Source organism: Nematolebias whitei, chromosome 2 (genome assembly GCF_014905685.2).
Source record: "Nematolebias whitei isolate Nwh7 chromosome 2, NemWhi1, whole genome shotgun sequence".
In the NCBI taxonomy this organism is placed as follows: Eukaryota; Metazoa; Chordata; class Actinopteri; order Cyprinodontiformes; family Rivulidae; genus Nematolebias; species Nematolebias whitei.
In genome coordinates this window covers 7,840,715-7,858,767 of record NC_056499.1, presented here as the reverse complement: position 1 = coordinate 7,858,767, position 18,053 = coordinate 7,840,715, and the positions used below count along the sequence as shown (strand labels likewise).

Sequence of the window (18,053 nt, the reverse complement as noted above, 5' to 3'; positions counted from 1 at the left end):
CCCCCCCCCCCCCCCCCCCCCCAAGAACATTTGCAAAGATGACTGTTTTTTTTTCTGACAGCCTCGGCTAGTTGCTCCTCAGCGGTGCAGATGAAGCAAAACGAGAGCAGTGAACTTCAACCGCTTTTACACATGAGCACGCCCATGATGTTCTGACCAGTCTTAGCACATACAATGGAAAAAAGGTTCTGCTAGAAGTTTGTGCAAAGAACTGGTTCTTCCTTGTGCGAGAACAAAAATACGCAATTTTTGTTACACAACCACTTCAGTGAGAAGAAATCTGGGCATGTCTGACAGAGTATAAATCTGCCCTAAATCTAAACTGAGTGGATTTAACTCTGACCCCCCCCACAAAAAAAAAACAGTCATGAGGATTATGCATTTAGAGTTTTTTTTTTTTTTTTTTACAAGGGTTTGAACAAATAAGTCGACTGGTTGATGAATGATGCAAGTTCACACAAGTGGGGGGTTCTTCGTTAATATTCATTTCACTCTGATGTACGCAGCAGTCAATTGATGAGCCAGTGTGAAGATAACACAAACAACAGCCGAAGTGTTTGCGTGTTTCAGTGAGATTAGAAAAGACAAACGGGTACAAAGTGGAAGAGCAAATCAAGAACCGAGGAAATGGAGACGGGATAAAGCCAAGAAATTAAAATGGAGTCTTACACTTTTAAACTCCTCCCAGGAGTTGCTCCAGGTCCAGTAGTGGGCCTTGTACTGACCAATCCTCACAGCCATCAGCTCATTTCCACGATAGTAAAACGTAGGTCTGTTAGGAAAAGAAAACAGTCAAAGACAAAGAACAGATTTGTTGCGATTAAAGTTACAACCAACTTGACACAAAAAACTTTACATTTTGGCACACGTATGTTTTATTTCCACTTTAATTTTTCATGTTTTTTATGCAACTCATAGAAGAATGACTAAAGATAACCTCAAACCATCATGTTTTCTTCTTTACTTACATAAATCATCATCTACAGATGAGATTGTTAAGGAAACGTCATCTTTTGGCCTAAAATTTAACTGCTGGGACAAAAATAATATACTTGACTTGATGATGGCATAGTTTTAGGGATTCCTTTAAGGGATAATTCAGATCTTTTGAAGCGGAACTCTGTGGAAAGGTTATTAAAAATCAATATCTTACCCATTGTTGATAGGTCTTTAAACAACCTTAGTTTGATAAAATACAGATTAGTTTGGATTGAATTGATGAGCTAATGGTAAGTCCGAGCAGGGCTAAACCCAAAGCAATTTTTTTTAAAGAAAATCCGTAGTTACTCCCTCCAGGAAGTTGCAATGTTGCAACTTTTGATGCAAATTCAACCAAACCTTGCAAAATATGCTCATTCTTACAATTTTGATCATTCACTGCAACTTTTATGGAAGTTGGACCAATAACTTCTACTCACTGCCCAGTTTCAATTCTGGAGTTCAAACTTTCAAGATATAAACCTGTCTAATGTCAGAAAGTCACATTTGCTATCAAACATTACCACTAAGGTATGTGCAAATCAATTTTCTGAAGAATTATGCAAAACTAGCTTGAAAACATGTTTAAAAACATGAATTGAGTTGTCCAAAGAAAACTGTAATTTATCATGTTCTGCAGATTCACTGAAATGAAATTGAATTATTTATATGGACAGAATTAGTGCCACATTCGATTATTTTTTCTCAAAACTCTGACTTCCAACTCAGAATTATGATTTTAAACATAGAATTCTGAAAAATAAACAAATACCGTAATTTCCTGACTATTGAGCGCACTTGACTATAAGCCGCACCCACTAAATAAATAAAAAACAATTGTACATATAGGCCGCACTTGTGTATAATTCGAGAGTGCCTACATTGTAACGATATATTTACACAAAGATTTTTTTAAACTTTTAATTAAATACGTACCAGTAACATACACAAATACGCACAGTAAAAGTTTATTTTTTCCTGAACAACAGTGCCTGTAGCACGGCTGGTTATTGTGCGACACCGAGTACGTGTACGCGGTCATAAAATTTGATCTTTGCGCGGACATGGCTTGAGGGCGTCCGCTTCGAGTCCGCATTGAGCCTAATCCAGTACGCGCGGACCTCTGAGGAGTGACATACGCCTGAGTATGTGGGAGCCCTTAGTTTTACCACTCCCTAAGGGCACAATGAGGGGGGAAACACCTGCAGGGAGGGAGTAACTTTGTTTCATTTACCCCCTCCCTGTGGGGACAACAGGGAGGGGAGGAGAGAATGGGGCGGGCTGAAACTTGGTTTCAGTGGTCCACTGCAACCTGTTGGGTAATTTTATTGGTCAGATTTTTTTTTTACTTTATTCATACAGATGGTCTCACTGAGTCATGTGGACCCACCCCTCAAGAGAGTCGTGTATTGGGCAGCTATGTCAGCACCCAGGTGTAACGAGGCTAAATGTTTTGGCGGGATGAAGTTCGTTAGCTCGTCAAAATTTTTTTTTTTTAAATCCATAAATTAGCCCTAGATTTATATAAGCCACTGTGTTCAAAGTGTGTGAAAAAAGAAATTACGGTAAATACTATAATTCACTGAGGCCCTAGTCTTCTTATGTAGTATTAAGAAGAAGAATCAATAAACAGAGGACACCGTCTGCTCTGTGTGCCACACTGCTCTCACCCACCTGGAGCAGGACTTCTAAGTCCGTATGCTCTTTGTGGACTTCACGTCTGCCTTCAATACCATGATTCCCCAGACCCTGAGAGACAAACTACCCACACTTCTTAATCAACAGACCGCAGTCTGTGAGGATCCACAAATTCTACTCCTCCACTACCCTCAGCATTGGCTCCCCTCAGGGCTGTGTGCTGAGCCCCTTCCTGTTCACTGCTCACGTATGACTGTGCACCTACCCATCCAGGCTGTCATATTGTAAAGTTTGCAGACGATACAGTGGTGGTGGGATGAATCACAAACAACGAGTCGTCCAGCTACAAGCAGGAGGTGGAACACCTGGAGAGATGGTGCAGGAAGAACAACCTCCACATCAATGTGAAGAAGACGAAAGAGATGGTTGTGTACTTCAGATGGAAGAAACACACCTAGCCACCCGTCACCCTGAACATAGGAGGATCTGCGGTGGAAGTGGTCTCCAGCTACAATTACACCTGAATGACAACCTCAGCTGGGGCAACAACACCACCAGCCTGAATAAGAAAGCTCATCAGAGACTCTACTTCCTCAGGTGGCTGAGGCGAGCTGGTCTGGGAAGCTCAGTCCTCACCTCCTTCTACAGGTGTGAAGTGGAGAGCATCCTGTGCTCCAGCATCAATGTGTGGCATGGAGGCTGCACAGCTGCAGAAAGAAAAGCTTTGTAGAGAGTGGTGAAGGCTGCACAGTAGACTGTTGGAGTCAGCCTCTCCACCATTAAGGCTGCATACCGAACAAGGTTATTTTATAGCACCGACCACACTGCGTCGGTTGGTGTATGGAGTGAAACGTCACTCTTTTGTCGTGTCAAGTTTCGGTATTGGCTGTAAAGTGTCACGTGGTTTCAGCACGCCGGCAGGTAAAACGCAAATATATAGCAAACAGCACAGACGGGTTCACGTGTGCAGCGTGTGTGGCGTTGATTGGCTTCAATTTACGAGCGGAAAGTTGCTCCATGTTTTTCTGCAAGGAGAGAGGTGGACAGCAGCCTCCCCCCTCCTCCTCGCAGTGTTAAAGTCTGCCTGTGAGTGTTGAACGGCCTAATTCATTATCTCCACGACCGGACTCCTCTTCATCAAAGAACTCCGAGGACGGAGCTGTGTCTGGGATTTCAGCTGGTAAGTTTACGTTTGTTAACGTTACTGCAGCTTAACACGTACATCGCGGTGAATTAAACTGGAATCTATGTAACGCTAACTTTAAGATATTAGTGTGTAAATTTATTTTATCTATGTAGCTAGCTAAACTCAGAAGCTAACTAAAGATTGACAGTAACAGATGAAGCTTAGCTTGTAAAAATGTGCTCATCCATTGGGTCAGCTGCTTAAACAGTTCACTAATGTTCACTGTTTGCTTATGTTCTCCTCACAGGAGGTTCTGACCGAGATGTGAGGAGGACAGAGACAGACAAAAGAAAAGTGAGGTGGGGGCACCAGGACAGTCACAAACTTTGTTGTTAAAAGTTTGCTGCCTTTTTCTACAGTGGAGGCTGCACGGTGGAGGTAAGTTAAGCTGTAAAGGATATTGTTGACCAGTTAAGCTTTTATCTCTCAGCCTAGATAATGTTTTTTGAGCAATAATAACACAACCATGTTATTGTTGATGTTGTGTGTTCTAACGTCAATTAGGGAGATGATCAGATCCCTAAACCCCAGAGAACCACAGAGAAGATTCAGGCAGAGACATAGAAGAGCAGAAGTCTGCATCAGCCCTAACCTCAGTGAATCCAGTGACCTGCTGGTGGAATGTGAGGGACAATACACCAGTGCTATCAAACTTGACAACCAGGTCTCTGTGTGTGCAACAAGCATCATCCACACCCTCAGAATGAACATTTCCTACTGCTGGAGACACCATCAGCCAGGAATGGACTTGTTTGTGTCCAGAGAAAGCAGACATGTTGATTTTTCTGAAGAAAAACTGTTAAGTGAAAAGGTCCTCAGTGTGTAGCAGTGAGCATTAAACACTGACGTGTCACTGGTTTGAAACTGTTCTTTTGAACTGGAAATTTTTGGTTTATTGTTATGTAAGAAAACTGTTTGGAATAGGGGAGTGGTGGTGCAGAGGTTAGAGAAGGTGGGCCTGTGATCGGAAGATCGCCGGTTCAAGCCCCGGTACTGACATCAAAAATGTGGATAGGGTAGGTGAAGCACCCACACCTGCCCCCACGCTCATTCGCCCCACTCTGGGCCCATGAGCAAGGCCCTTAACCCCCATCTGCTCCCTAAACAGGTCTCTCTTGAAAATGAGTTATCGTGGCTCAATGAGACTACCTGGATAAATAAAGGGTAAATGAAAAAAAAAAATAGAAATAGAAATACCAAAGTTAAAAAATAAAACTCACAATACAATTTGTACTGTAATGTGTAACGTATTTTTATTCTTGTTATAATTAATAGTAATTACAAAATTGGTACCGAAAATAGAACTGTCCAGGAACCAACACCGAAGTGAAGGTACCGAAGTGAAGGTACCGACACCGGTAACGATACAGATTTTTTTAGAAAGGTACCCAGCCCTACCCACCATCACAGACATCTACACCTCCAGATGAAGGAAGAGAGTCACCTGCATCATGAAGGACCCCACTCACCCAGCACACACTTTTTGCCCCGTTCCACTCAGGCAGGAGGTTGAGCAGTATTAAGTAGAGAACCACTAGACTGAGGAACAGCTTCTACCCTGAAGCTGTTAAGACTCATGAATCCCTAACCACAATACTCACTGTAAATAAAAATCACTGTAATGCCACTTTAATTAGTGATGACTTATCTGTGCTTCTGATTATACATGCTGCTGATTATCTCATGCTGCTGTATGAATTCATATCCATCTACTCACCACAGATTCATGTTTGGGCTGCTGTTGTTACGCCGTATTATTTTACATTATTAGTGTTTAGTGTATATCTTAGTTTATATCTTAGATCCTTAAATACTGTTTCTTTTTACACTTTATATTTTTGTTATCGTTGGGTGTAACTGGGACCCTGTGTACATAATTTCATTCCACCTCCTGTGTCACATGTGATCAGAATGACAATAAAATCAACTTGACATGAAGATGGCTGCAATGTGCTTTGATTTTGGCCTCACAGAAGCTGTTAGCTCATCAGTCTGGTCAAAACTAAATTATTTCTACAAATCAAGGTCACGTAAAGAGCTGTCTACAACAGTTAAGATATTAATTGTTCATAACCTTTCTGCAGAACCCCACTGCAATAAATCTGAATTATTGCTTTAAGGTAATAAAGATCATTCTGAGATCAACATTTTAATGTAATCTGGTCAACCGTCTTATTTTTTAAATATTTACAAAATCCTCTCATTTGCTGTTAAATCACAGAGAAAAACAGAGTCATTAAAATATATTTTCTAAAAGCAGTGAGGATCGGCGAAAACCTAATAAGGATCTCTTCTGGGTATCACCCTTTGGAGGGTTTTGAAGCCACAGAGATGCTGGGAATCTGACCCCCAGGAAAAAAGGAAGCAGTTAACTAAGGACAAAAAGTGGAACTTCTCACCGGTTTTCAAGAGTTTTGGAGGAGTTTAACAAGACCGGCGTCAGATCTAGTCCATCCACGATGCGGTCCTGAGGAGGGTCGATGCCAGCCAGAGCCAGACAAGTGGTGAACAGGTCCATGACATTAGCAGGCTGCAAACTCACCTGCGTAAAGGTGAGGGAATGAAGAAGCACATGCAGCTAATTAGTTTTTATCATCTGATATGTTTACTGATTCCATCATCAATAAAATACGGGTTCGTGTGAGTTGCAGGTCATTGCATTTGTTTCATTTATATTTTAATCAATGTCACAACTTTTTTAGAATTGGGGATAATTTTTTTAAAGATTAGGGCCAACCACAACTTCCTCTCTGTACAAAAACATAACTAAGCAATTACTGTGGTTCTTCTCTGCCAGTTTTCAAATCCACACCTGATGACTTAACTCTGAAATCCAAAAGGACCTGCAGCAACGTCAACACATACAGTAGAGAGGAGGCTCACATGTGTGGTTACCTGTAGGAGGTGCATTTCTTCAGTTTATTGTCTAATCTCTGCACCCACCTTTACAATCAAAACCCCAAAATGCCTTTCCTTTCCTAAATGAGTTTTTTTTTTTTTTGCGGTGGGGAGGGGGGAGGAAGTGGGGAAAGGACACGGCCCGGGCAAGCAGGCTGCTGAAGCTGGCGCAAGCTGGTGTTTTATCTCCTTCTCCCAGTCGTTGTGTAAGGCTTTATTTTATTTATAAACTTTGAACCATTTTCAGATAAAATGCCATTTTTTCGCTGTCATCCTTGATCTTCCCTTCCATTCTCTCCTGAGCGAGCCTTAGAGGGAGACGGCACGCTCACAATCAGATATCGGCTATCAGGCCTCTGCAGATGCACCACCATGAGCCGCCGTGCTCCTATCGTCGGCCAGCACGCACGCACGCACACACACACGCACGCACGCACACGCACACAGAAATGAACTCCCCCTTTTCTTCTAAATCCACAGAACCAGCCACAGAAAAAGACTGCAACGCATTCTAAGATCTATCTGCACATCCAGACACTCGTTCTCTCTCCTGAGCACAAACAGATTCAGTCCTTTACTTCATTTTTATTTTTTAAGCCTCCCTCAGACACAAACACTGACTATTAAAGAAGACGGGACAATAGGAAAAGAGCAGAAGCGGCGTTGACATTTAGTCAGTAATAACTTGCATGAACAAAGAGCCAAACTCAGACTGGCCACACAGAGGACTTTATCTCATGAGTTGGCATCTTTTATGGCCTTCTTGTCTTACCTCTGCCCTCTTCAGCTGTCCGTTTATGTCCTCACCTTTTTGTTCTTTCCCTGTTTTGTCCAAATCACTCTGTGAAACATTACATTTTCTTTCTCTCGTTTCTTTTTGTGTCGCAGCACCAGTTATCTGAGGATGGGGCGCTCCTACGCTCATCTCTTCCATCGTCTGGACGCGTGTCTGCGGCTGATAAACCAGCAGGAAGGATTGTGATGCTCAAACCCCGTCGTGGGCCTGACAGCCCACCCACTTTACCATCTTTATTCATGCAGCCAACCCCCGGCCCCTCATCCCTCTCCTCAGGCACCGGGAGAAAGTTGAATCTGCATCCGGCTCTGCTCCATCATTCCAGCACACCTACTTGGACATACGAGCCAAACTCATAAATATCGGAATCAGCAAACTTCAGAGCTCATGAACTGGTCTCCTCGTTTAGATCATGCCAAAATGAATTTGAATAAACCTGTTGAACCCCCCCCCCCCCCTCCCACACAAAAGTTGTTGATGCTCCAAGAGCTTATGGGGCTTTTCAAAGCGCAAATCAACAGATTTCAAAAGACTATCACATAAAAGAGGGGGCAACATTGTGTTTGGTTTGTCCTCCCTCCAAAAGCAACACCGCACCCACAATAAATCCAGATCTGAGGACTACAGTAGCTCCAACAAAGCAGCTTTGTCATCACAGCTCCAGAGATCTTCAGAGCAGCTCTGTAGGCCCAGTGACTTATGGCTACGGCTGCACATCTGCACTGATAGCGCAACACAAAAAGCTGTCCACAAGCAGTTCTTACTACGTGCACAACACTAACACAACACAGGTGCGTCAAAGCCTCGCGAGCACATCATTCCGTGCAATGTGGCAAAGTCTGTCTTTGGTTATGCTAGGTTTTTTTTTATCCCCTCTTTTCTTTTTCCCACCTCTTTCCTTACTTCCTTCCCTGCAATCACCCCCCCATCCTCTCAACCCCGTCCTCTCCTGTTTCTTTATCCTGAACGCCTGGCATATTCAGATACTGAAGTCCTCATTACGGCTCAATCCAACCTCAGCAAACACACAAACAGATTAGCCGCTTAAGACGCTCCCAATCCCCCTCTCCCTCGCTACTCTGCTGCGCTATCAGGCCCCAGCACAACCCTGTGAGATGAGCCAGGGGCAAGGCTTACTGCGACTGCAGCCTCCGCTTGCTCCTCCGCAAAATCCCTCTGCGTCACAGCCCCGTGTCACAGCTGCCCCTAATACAATTAAAAGTCATTTGCAGAACGTGCAGGCTTAGGGGATCATGGTGGGTGTGTATGTGTGGCAGGATTGGGGGGGGGGGGGTGTATATCGGGGAATGGGTTGGAAATAGAAGTGAGAGTAATGGCATTTATTCAAGCCAAAAATATTTGAGGAATCAATAGATGGGGAGAAAAAAGGAACGCTTTGTGGCTAAAATCAGTTCTATTTAAGTGTTTCTAGAGTTCAGCTGGCTGATAGAAGTCGTGCACAGTCACTAAATTAATTGTGCCACTTGATCATAGAGTGCACGTGCAAAGTGGAAAACGACACACAAACCAAAACAACAACAGTCATTTGAAGAAGGGATTAGTGAAACATGTATTCATTTATTCTAAACCTGACTCGAGGCTTTTGAAAGAACACTCCTGCTTCTGGTGCAGCCTCACAGGCACATCAGAAAGGAAACAAAAACACTTAAGAAGAAAAAGAAGTCTTTAAGTTCAATCTCGAGTCTATTCTCGAGTGAATGCAGCAGAGACTTGTGGATTGATTTGCCTTATTGTGGTAGACACTTTAAAATAGGGATGCACTGACACTAATGCCAGCGTCAGGTATCTGTTCAGAATCAGAGTCAGAATAAACTTTATTGGCCTTGCGCCGAGAAACAACACGAATGTGTACGTACAGTCGTCCGAAAGATGGGCGGAGTGCACGAAGCTGCAACTATAGAAAGTGTGGCCTTCTTATCCTTATCAGATAATAATCTTAGATAGGAAAAGGGGGAGAAACATGAGGGTAGATAGTGGTATTACAAAAAAAAGATCTTCCACATCTCGTCTATCAGGACACGATTTGAGACATATAAAAAAACTCTACCAGCAGCACAATTAAAACATGATTACATTTGCATTTGACATAGGGGGGTAGATGAAGCTTTTGTCCTTGGTTACTCATGTACCAGGAGACATTTGATAGTCGGCCTGTCTCCGAGGCCGTCGGGAGTCAGATTCAGATAAGCTTGATTCTTGTTTTTCTTCAGGCAGAGATTACTTTTTTCCAGCCATGAGTCCATCTGGGCGTTCTGGTTCCGAAAATGCCCAATTGTGAGATTCCATTCCACTGATCCATGCTATGAGTCTCCTTCAAGGTCGAACCCACCACGCTGACGAGTCCCAGAAGCCGCAGGTGGCCTGCGATTCTCATAAATCGCCTCCACCTTATGGCTTAGCTCGTAAACCAGACGATTTAAAGTTCCTACTGCACGGATCAAACCTTCACACTGACTCGGAAGCTTTTCCATGGCCGAAACTGATGCCGATGTCTTCTTCAAAAGTCGATAAAACAGAGCCACGCTGATGCCAAAAAGCAGAGTCCCTGCTATCATAATTCCAAATATGTAAACGTCTTCAACATCCTCCTGAGACAGAACTGAGAGACACATCAACTGCCACAGATCCATGACGTACCCCACAGCTTGAGTCTCAGCTGGACAAGCCGGTTCTCCAGGACCTTGTTGCTTTGATGAAAAAAACTTATAAATAGAGTTGAACGCCCACGATACCAAATCCATAATCTTCTTAATTTATGTTCGGGAGATGAGACCCAGGCACTTCAGACACACAGAGAGCAGAGCAGGAAGAAAGAAAAACGGGGGAGGAATGACAGAAGCAGCCACCTCGATGAGAGCCAGGGAGGAAAAAAAAAAGTTGTTTGCATGATTTTGTAATTATAATAAAATTGTTCTGATACAACTTTGTGTCACCTCCGAGCTGAGCAGTCAGATGGTAGAGAAGGAGCTGTGTCAAATGAAACAAATGCAAACTATACTCAGCAAATCTGTCATGTGAACAAATGAAATCCAGCCCCTTCAACCCAAGCAATTAGATAAAATGTCTTTAAAAAAAACAGTGCTACACTCAGAGTTTGCTAACAGCAACAGGAAACAGTTGTCATCTGTCAGTGAGCAGGAGAGAGGCCTGGAAATACACAGGTCTGAGCACGAGCTTCCCCAAAAAAGACTCGGTTAGAGGAGTTCACAGAAAAAGTAACCTCCTCACAGTTTCAACGTAATTGTATGAAGTCTAATATGAGGACTCATATTGATACTCATACTTGGTTTAAAAATATGTGGTACAGCGATTCGTTTATCGCAGACTAACTCTATCGCGGTGTTTCTAAATAAGATTGGACATGACACACATTTGGCTGATAGATGGATGAGCCGCACGATCGACATGGAATTTTTATTTTAAATAAATTGTTTTAAATTATTTAGCGCCTGTTGCACCTTTGTGCAGCCCATGCCGCAGGATAAACTTTCTGCTGCAGCTGATCAGCTGTTCTCCATGCAGAGCATAGAAGTGGGCGTGGCCAAGAGCGCTTGCAGGTGGCAAAGAGCAGCGGAGGCAGAGAGAAGGAAATCATGACATTCTGTGCTCTTTTAGAGCATTTAGTGTTTAGAAAACTTGTTTAGAATATTGCAAGAATGTGGGAAGGGTTTAAAACGACATATATATACACTAACATAGACTACTACTTACTACTTGTACTACTATTCCTACTTCGCGGTTTTTCACTTATCGCGGAACTTCAGGGTACGGCTCCCCCACGATAAATGAGGGACTACTGTATTGCAACTTAAAAAATATGTATGTTTACCATGCCTTCCTTGATGTGTCCAGGCCACCAGGCAATGGCGGGCTCCCTCATGCCGCCCTCAAACGTTGTCTGCTTCCCGCAGAGGAACGGCCCGTTGCTGCCACCTGACAAACCAGAGCCGTGAGAACTCAAATCTCTATTCATCACACGAAAAGAGCAGAAAGTGAATCAGTCTCTGATGAAAACACATTCATTACGTTATGTGAAAAAAATGTGCCCACCTTCAGTTGGGGCAGATATAAGAGCTGCTCCGTTGTCCGACGTGAAAAAGACAAAGGTGTTCTTTTCTATGCCCAGACTCTGCAGCATCTTCAGGATCTGACCGACGCTGCTGTCCAACTCCATCACTGCGTCTCCGTAACTGAGACAAACGCAATCACAGCTCACTAAGAAATGCTTTCACCCCAAGTTTAAAGTGACTGAGTCAGGAAGGTGAAGCAGAAGCTACCGGCCTCGTTGGCTCTTCCCTAAGAAAGGTTTGGAGGCATAAACGGGGGCGTGGGTGGCATCGGGTGCCCAGTAGAGGAAGAAGGGCTGCTTGGCTTTGGCCTGACGAAATATGAAGGCAAGACCTTCCTGCAGAGTTGGGAGGAAGAACAAACTGTTATTACCCTGTTCATCCACAGGTTTTTACAGAAAACCTACTTTCACACTAACATCTCATTCAAGTGGTTTTAATATGGTGTTCAGCTAAAATACAATCAGACAAGAAGCTAAAGTTCCATCTTCGTTTGAAATAACTTAATTCAATTCATCCATTAGTTTGCGTTTTTGATTAATCATACTAATAAAAATGTCTATAAACCTTTGTTTTTTGGTACTATAAATAAAATGTACTTAAAAATGTTTTCACACTAGTAATAGTTTTGATTTACAGCAGATGTTTAATTGCTCAGAAAGTTTATTTTGGTTTGAAGATTTCCCAGGAATTTATTCTGAGGGTCATACGTTGACATCCATCCATTCATCCAACCATCCATCCATCCATCCATTCATCCAACCATCCATCCATCCATCCATTCAGATCCATATCTCTAAGGGAGAGTCAGCTAACCTGCGTAGGAAACTCATTCTACCGCCTGTATCCTTGATCTCATTCTTTCAGTCAATACCCAGAGTTCATGGTCATAGGTGAGGGTAGGAACGTAGACCGACAGGTAAACTTTGATAAGTAAACATAATTTTAATTTTTAATTAAACAAAAAAGCAAAAACTACAAGTAATACAATCTTAGCACTTATATAAATAGTTTTGGGTCAAACTATAGATATATGGGAAAAAAAACTTTATAAACTTCACAAAGATGGAAGTTACTAACAGTTCAAAAGAAACTGAAATGATTTTATCATTTTTATTTTAAAGTTGGAGATGAAAAACTCTTCAACATCATACAAATTTCATTACTAATTTTTTCTTGATGTATGGTCTGGAGACAGTGGCACTGACAAAAAGACAGAACTGGAAGTTGCAGAAATGAAGATGTTGAGGTTCTCCTTGGAAGTGACAAGGATGGATGAGATTAGGAATGAGATTATCAGAGATACAGCACAGGTTGAACAACTGGGAGATAAAGTTAGAGAGGCCAGACTGATATGGTTTGGACATGTCCAGAGGAGGGACAGTGGTTTGGACATGTCCAGAGGAGGGACAGTGGGTACACTGAAATGCAGCTGCCAGGAAAAAGACAAGGATTGAAACGGGAACAGCAGGAAGAAGAAGAATGCAAAAAAATTAAAGACACCTAAAGTTTTGTGCAAAATTAGACTTTGTGTTGAACTTTTAGTTCTAGCTTTTTTTGCAGCAAATTTGTATATATTTATTTTTTATGAAAACAAAATTCAAAAGGAATGACCTGTATTTTTTTTTCCCTTTTGTGTCATCGGACAAACAGCTTCTCAGCTGAAACCAATCGAGCCTCCAAAGACACTAATATGAGCTTTAAAAAGCTGTGCTCGACAGGCCCGTCCTCCTAATGTGAAGACAAATTACACCTCTCAAGCATGCCGTGTGTCCCAGCGTGCTGCTTTTGATCCTGTTAAGAACATAATAAGACAGACTGATGTCGGCCACAGAGAATCAACGCAAGTGTAAAAAATAAAGTCAATAATCTACCTTGGCTCGTGAAAGCACCATTATAATAAAAACAGTTTTTTTGATTTGATATAATTTGTTTTTGTGCTTTTATGTTCATGTGAGGTGAAAACAGTCCTTCATGGTGGTGAATTTTATATAAGAAGAGAAGTAGCAATAAATGGGCCAGTTAATCTGAGTCAAACATTCACTTACCATCAAATACATCTGAGTGAGGTTTGATTCACTGGCTTTTATGTCGATCTTAAAGTCCTCAAAGTACCTGCAAAACAAGAAATGACATGACTTTTATTCTAGACTCATGGTTGGGGGTTTTGAATGGTTAAAATAACTGAAACTTTGAACTTGAATTTGTCTTGTCTTGAGTTTTGAACTGAATTTTTCAATGAAACCCAATGAATCCAAATAGTTACTTGGACTACAAGCATGTCTTAAGGTCATAAAAACCTGGATGACCCTAAATTTTCTGCTTTTGAACACAGACAAGACTGAGGTTTTAGTTTTTGGACCTGAGCACCTTAGGAATAAATTTTTCAGTCTTCCGCCCTCCTTGGATGACATTAATCTGGCCTCCAGCTCTAATGTTAAAAATCTTGGTGTTATTTTTGATCAGGACATGTCTTTTATCCCCCACATTAAAAACGTTACTACAACTGCCTTCTTCCACCTGCGTAATATCACTAAAATTAGAAACATCTTTTCTAAAAATGATGCAGAAAAACTGGTTCATGCATTTGTCACGTCTAGACTGAACTATTGCAGTGGTTTATTATCTGGGTGTCCAAATACGTCTTTAAAAAGTCTTCAGTTGATCCAAAATGCTGCTGCCAGAGTCTTAACTGGAGTTAATGGGAAAGATCATATCTCCAGTTTTAGCTTCTCTCCATTGGCTCCCTGTCAAATCCAGAACTGAATTCAAAATCTTACTTCTAACCTACAAAGCACTCAACAACCTAGCTCCATATTATAAGATCTTATTGTTCCATATTTTTCTAACAGAGCACTTTGCTCTCAGACTACAGGCTTACTCGTGGTTCCTAGAGTTTCTAAAGGCAGACTGGGAGGAAGATCTTTCAGTTATCAGGCTCCTCTCTTGTGGAACCAACTTCCAGTTTCTGTCTGTGAGCTGACACGTCCAGTTTTAAGACTGGGCTTAACACGTTCCTTTTTGATAAATCCTATAGTTAGGGTCAGCTTGTCATGCTGCCTTAAGCTTAGACTACTGGAGGACAAATTGACCTAATTTCCTTAAATTAATTGTTAAAATTGAATAGTTTTCATTTGATATTATTTCTATCTATCTTAACATGTGATTCTCGCCCTGCCATTGTGTATCTGTTCCTCCTTCCTGTTCCTCTCAAACCCAGCCAGTCGAAGCAGATGGTCCGCTTGTCCCGAGTCTGGTTCTGCTAAAGGTTTCTTCCTCATGAGGGAGTTTTTCCTTTCCAATGTCGCCTTCATGCTTGCTCAAGATGAGAGTTCTGCGATGGAGTTAAACTCACAGCAGTCTGCTCCTCAGACAAATAATGTTAAATTATTATTTTTATATATGAATGTTTCTGTTCAGTGCCCTGAGATAACTTCTGTTGTGACTTGGTGCTGTATAAATAAACTGAATTGAACTGAATGGAAACTTCTTTCTTCAGTATGAGCTCATTCTTTACTTTTAGTATCATCAGATCTTTTAATCTGACTGAACTGAATCAAAGTTACTGCAGAAAATATTAAGACAATGGATGCAAATCTATTTCCCACCTGTTGGCTGGATATTTTGGAGGCAGACATATGTGGGAAGTCTCAGCAAAACCGAGCAGCGGGGACTGTTATGAGGTGCTACTGAAGCGTGCCGCTGCGAGCCGAGAAGCAGTGACAGAAATCTTTTTCTCATGCTTCACTTCATCCAGGTGTCCTCACACTCAGACAACGCAACCTGCCGTCTCTGGAGGGCGTGTGTGTCTCTGTGTATACATGCCTTCATCTATGTGTGCGCGCGTGTGTTTCTGTCCAGGGCTCAGGTATGCAGCGCTGATTAAACCCACGGCTTAGCGAAAAACACGCCCGGCTGCCAGTTCCAGTGACCCTGAATACACATATGGCTGTTTGGGGGAAAACAAATGGGCGGAAAATGGAATACACAAGCCCAGCTGGTACAGAGGAGGAAATCGGATGGGTGGGGGAGCACTCAACTTATCCAAAGAAGCAGAAAAAACAAACTATACAACTGAGTCATGATAAAATACAAGACTTTTATAGATTTTCGGTCTCGTGTTTCTGTGTAAAGTGCTTGCTGCTACCTTCCAAGCATCTCCGAGTTGTTGTAGACGGGGATGTTGGGTCTGATCTTGTCGTTGTAGGGACCAAAGTGGCAGTTTGGAGAACCAAACCATTCGTCAAAACCATTTTCCAGGGGAAGGTACTGTGGTCTGTGGCCCAGATGCCTGCAGCAAAAACAAAAACACGACACAATCAGTACGGCAGATTTTTTACTTTGGGCTGTGCAACATAATACTGTACATCCTGATGCATGCTCAATAATCCAGGTAGAAAAATCCAAAAAAGTTCAATCTGCGTCTCTCATCCGAGAGACTTCCTCAGTCTGAGGTGCTGTATTCAGCTCAGTCTCTTAAATAGCACCTTCTCAGAGTGGATCGACCAGTTTTGCTGCTGACAACCAAAACCAGCTGCTCACATGCTCAAGAAGGACCATCAGCCTAACAATGGATCATTAGCACACTGATGGCTGTTTACTACTCACAGAGGGCTGAGTGATACTAGCAATCACAGCATTGTAAGAGGGGGACAGTTGAACCCGGAGGCCTCCACCCCTGTTTAATGATGGACGATTTCTTTTCACAAAGATGGCCTCCTTTACTCCTCTCTCAAACCATTGTTCCTCTCTGTCCAGGATGTGAACATCTTCATCCCTGAAAGAGTGACCGCTGGCCTGGAGATGAGTGTAGACCACAGAATCCTGGCCTGATGATGTCGATCTTCTGTGCTGGTCCATCCTTTTGGCTAGTGGCTGTTTAGTTTCCCCGATGTAAGACTGATCACAGCCCTCCTGACACTGAACAGCATACACAACATTACTCTGTTTGTGCCGGGGGACTGGATCTTTGGGATGAACCAGTCTTTGCCGTAATGTATTTTGGGGTTTAAAAGCCACTGGGACGTTATGTTTAGAAAATAAACGTCTCAGTTTCTCTGATACTCCCTCAACATACGGAATGACCACTGGTCTGGGTCTGGGTTCCTCCTTTTCACCTGTTGGCTGACTGGAGTCCTGTTTGGGTTTCTTCTCTGCTTTCAGGAAGGCCCAGTTAGGATATCCACATTGCTCTAGAGCCTGTTTTGTGTGGGATTTCTCCTTCTGCCTGGCTCCTGAGTTTGTGGGGACACTGTCTGCTCTGTGATACAGAGTCCTGATGACTCCTAACTTGTGCTCCAAACTTTGGAGCACAAGTTTTTTTTTTTGCTTTGTTTTGTTTTTTTGAATGTCCAGAGGACCAGATTGAACTTTTTTGGATAATATTGTACAAATTTTCTGTAATAATTTCATGAGCCCAATATCACTACCACAAAAAACCTGACTGAATGACTGAAAAGTGGTTATAAAACGTCACTTTACTATATCTTCTTGTGAATATATCATAAATTTTGTTTAGGGAACCTAAAAGGAAAACATTTTTTTCATCTGTTCCTGTATTTACACCAACTAACTAAAAGTTCTACATGTTAAAAGTTATGTGAAATACATTAAAATACCAGATTTTCATTAAGTTCCTTTAGTTTTTAGACTATAATGCTGCACAGTTATTTTAAGACGTATGGTGGACATGGTCCTCTTTAACAGGGGTGTCCAAACTTCTTCATAAGTGGGCCAAAACTGTCAAGATTAAAAGACTTATGGACCACAAAGATCTTGATTTTATTTTATTTTATTTTTAAGCGTACAGTAGTCCCTCGCTACATCGCGGTTCGTTTTTCACGGACTCACTCTATCGCGGTTTTTCGAAATAAGATTGTACATGACACACAATTGGCTGATTGATGGATGAACCACACAATCTGCATGGAATTTTTATTTAAAATAAATTATTTAAAATTATTTAGCACCTCTTGCACAGGTTGTGTTGTAAAGTGCTTTGAGTTACTTGATAAGATAAAAAGTTGCTATATAAGTACACTACATTTACCATTTACTAATAAAACTGATCAACTTGTATGCAGATGATACCATTTTACATTCCTTTAAAAATGTCCATTTTCCATCTATCAATGATTAAATTGTTTTTTTTCCTTGAAAACACTAGTTATATTTAAACAAGTTTCATGAAGGAATATCCAAAAGTTGACTTTTAGGTAGAAGTCAAATGTTTTGTGGTGCTTTGAAACATTAAATGGGAATAAAAAGGGTTAATTATAACTAAAGGTTTCTATTTGACTTAAAAGTGCTCATTTTTAACTGCTCCTCAGGTGCTAACAAAGCTGTCGGCTGCTCCACCTGGGTGTCTCATGTGTGATGAGTTAAATGTAGAGAACCAAATTCATCTTTGTATAGAAACATACAATGATGACAATGCATAGCAAAAGAAAAAACGCACTATATACATATA

At 41.8% G+C, this 18,053-nt stretch overlaps 1 protein-coding gene across 1 annotated transcript in view; it reads right to left on the bottom strand.

Moving 5' to 3' along the window:
* galns (galactosamine (N-acetyl)-6-sulfatase) overlaps positions 1-18,053 on the bottom strand; it is a 41,451-nt gene that overhangs the window by 20,495 nt on the left and 2,903 nt on the right. The window contains exons 5-11 of the mRNA XM_037696393.1: positions 15,732-15,875; positions 13,633-13,699; positions 11,795-11,922; positions 11,568-11,707; positions 11,347-11,450; positions 6,202-6,344; positions 670-772 (exon numbers count right to left, since the gene is read on the bottom strand). Of these exons, the coding sequence (XP_037552321.1) occupies positions 670-772; positions 6,202-6,344; positions 11,347-11,450; positions 11,568-11,707; positions 11,795-11,922; positions 13,633-13,699; positions 15,732-15,875 (829 nt within the window). The remainder of the gene's footprint in view (positions 1-669; positions 773-6,201; positions 6,345-11,346; positions 11,451-11,567; positions 11,708-11,794; positions 11,923-13,632; positions 13,700-15,731; positions 15,876-18,053) is intronic.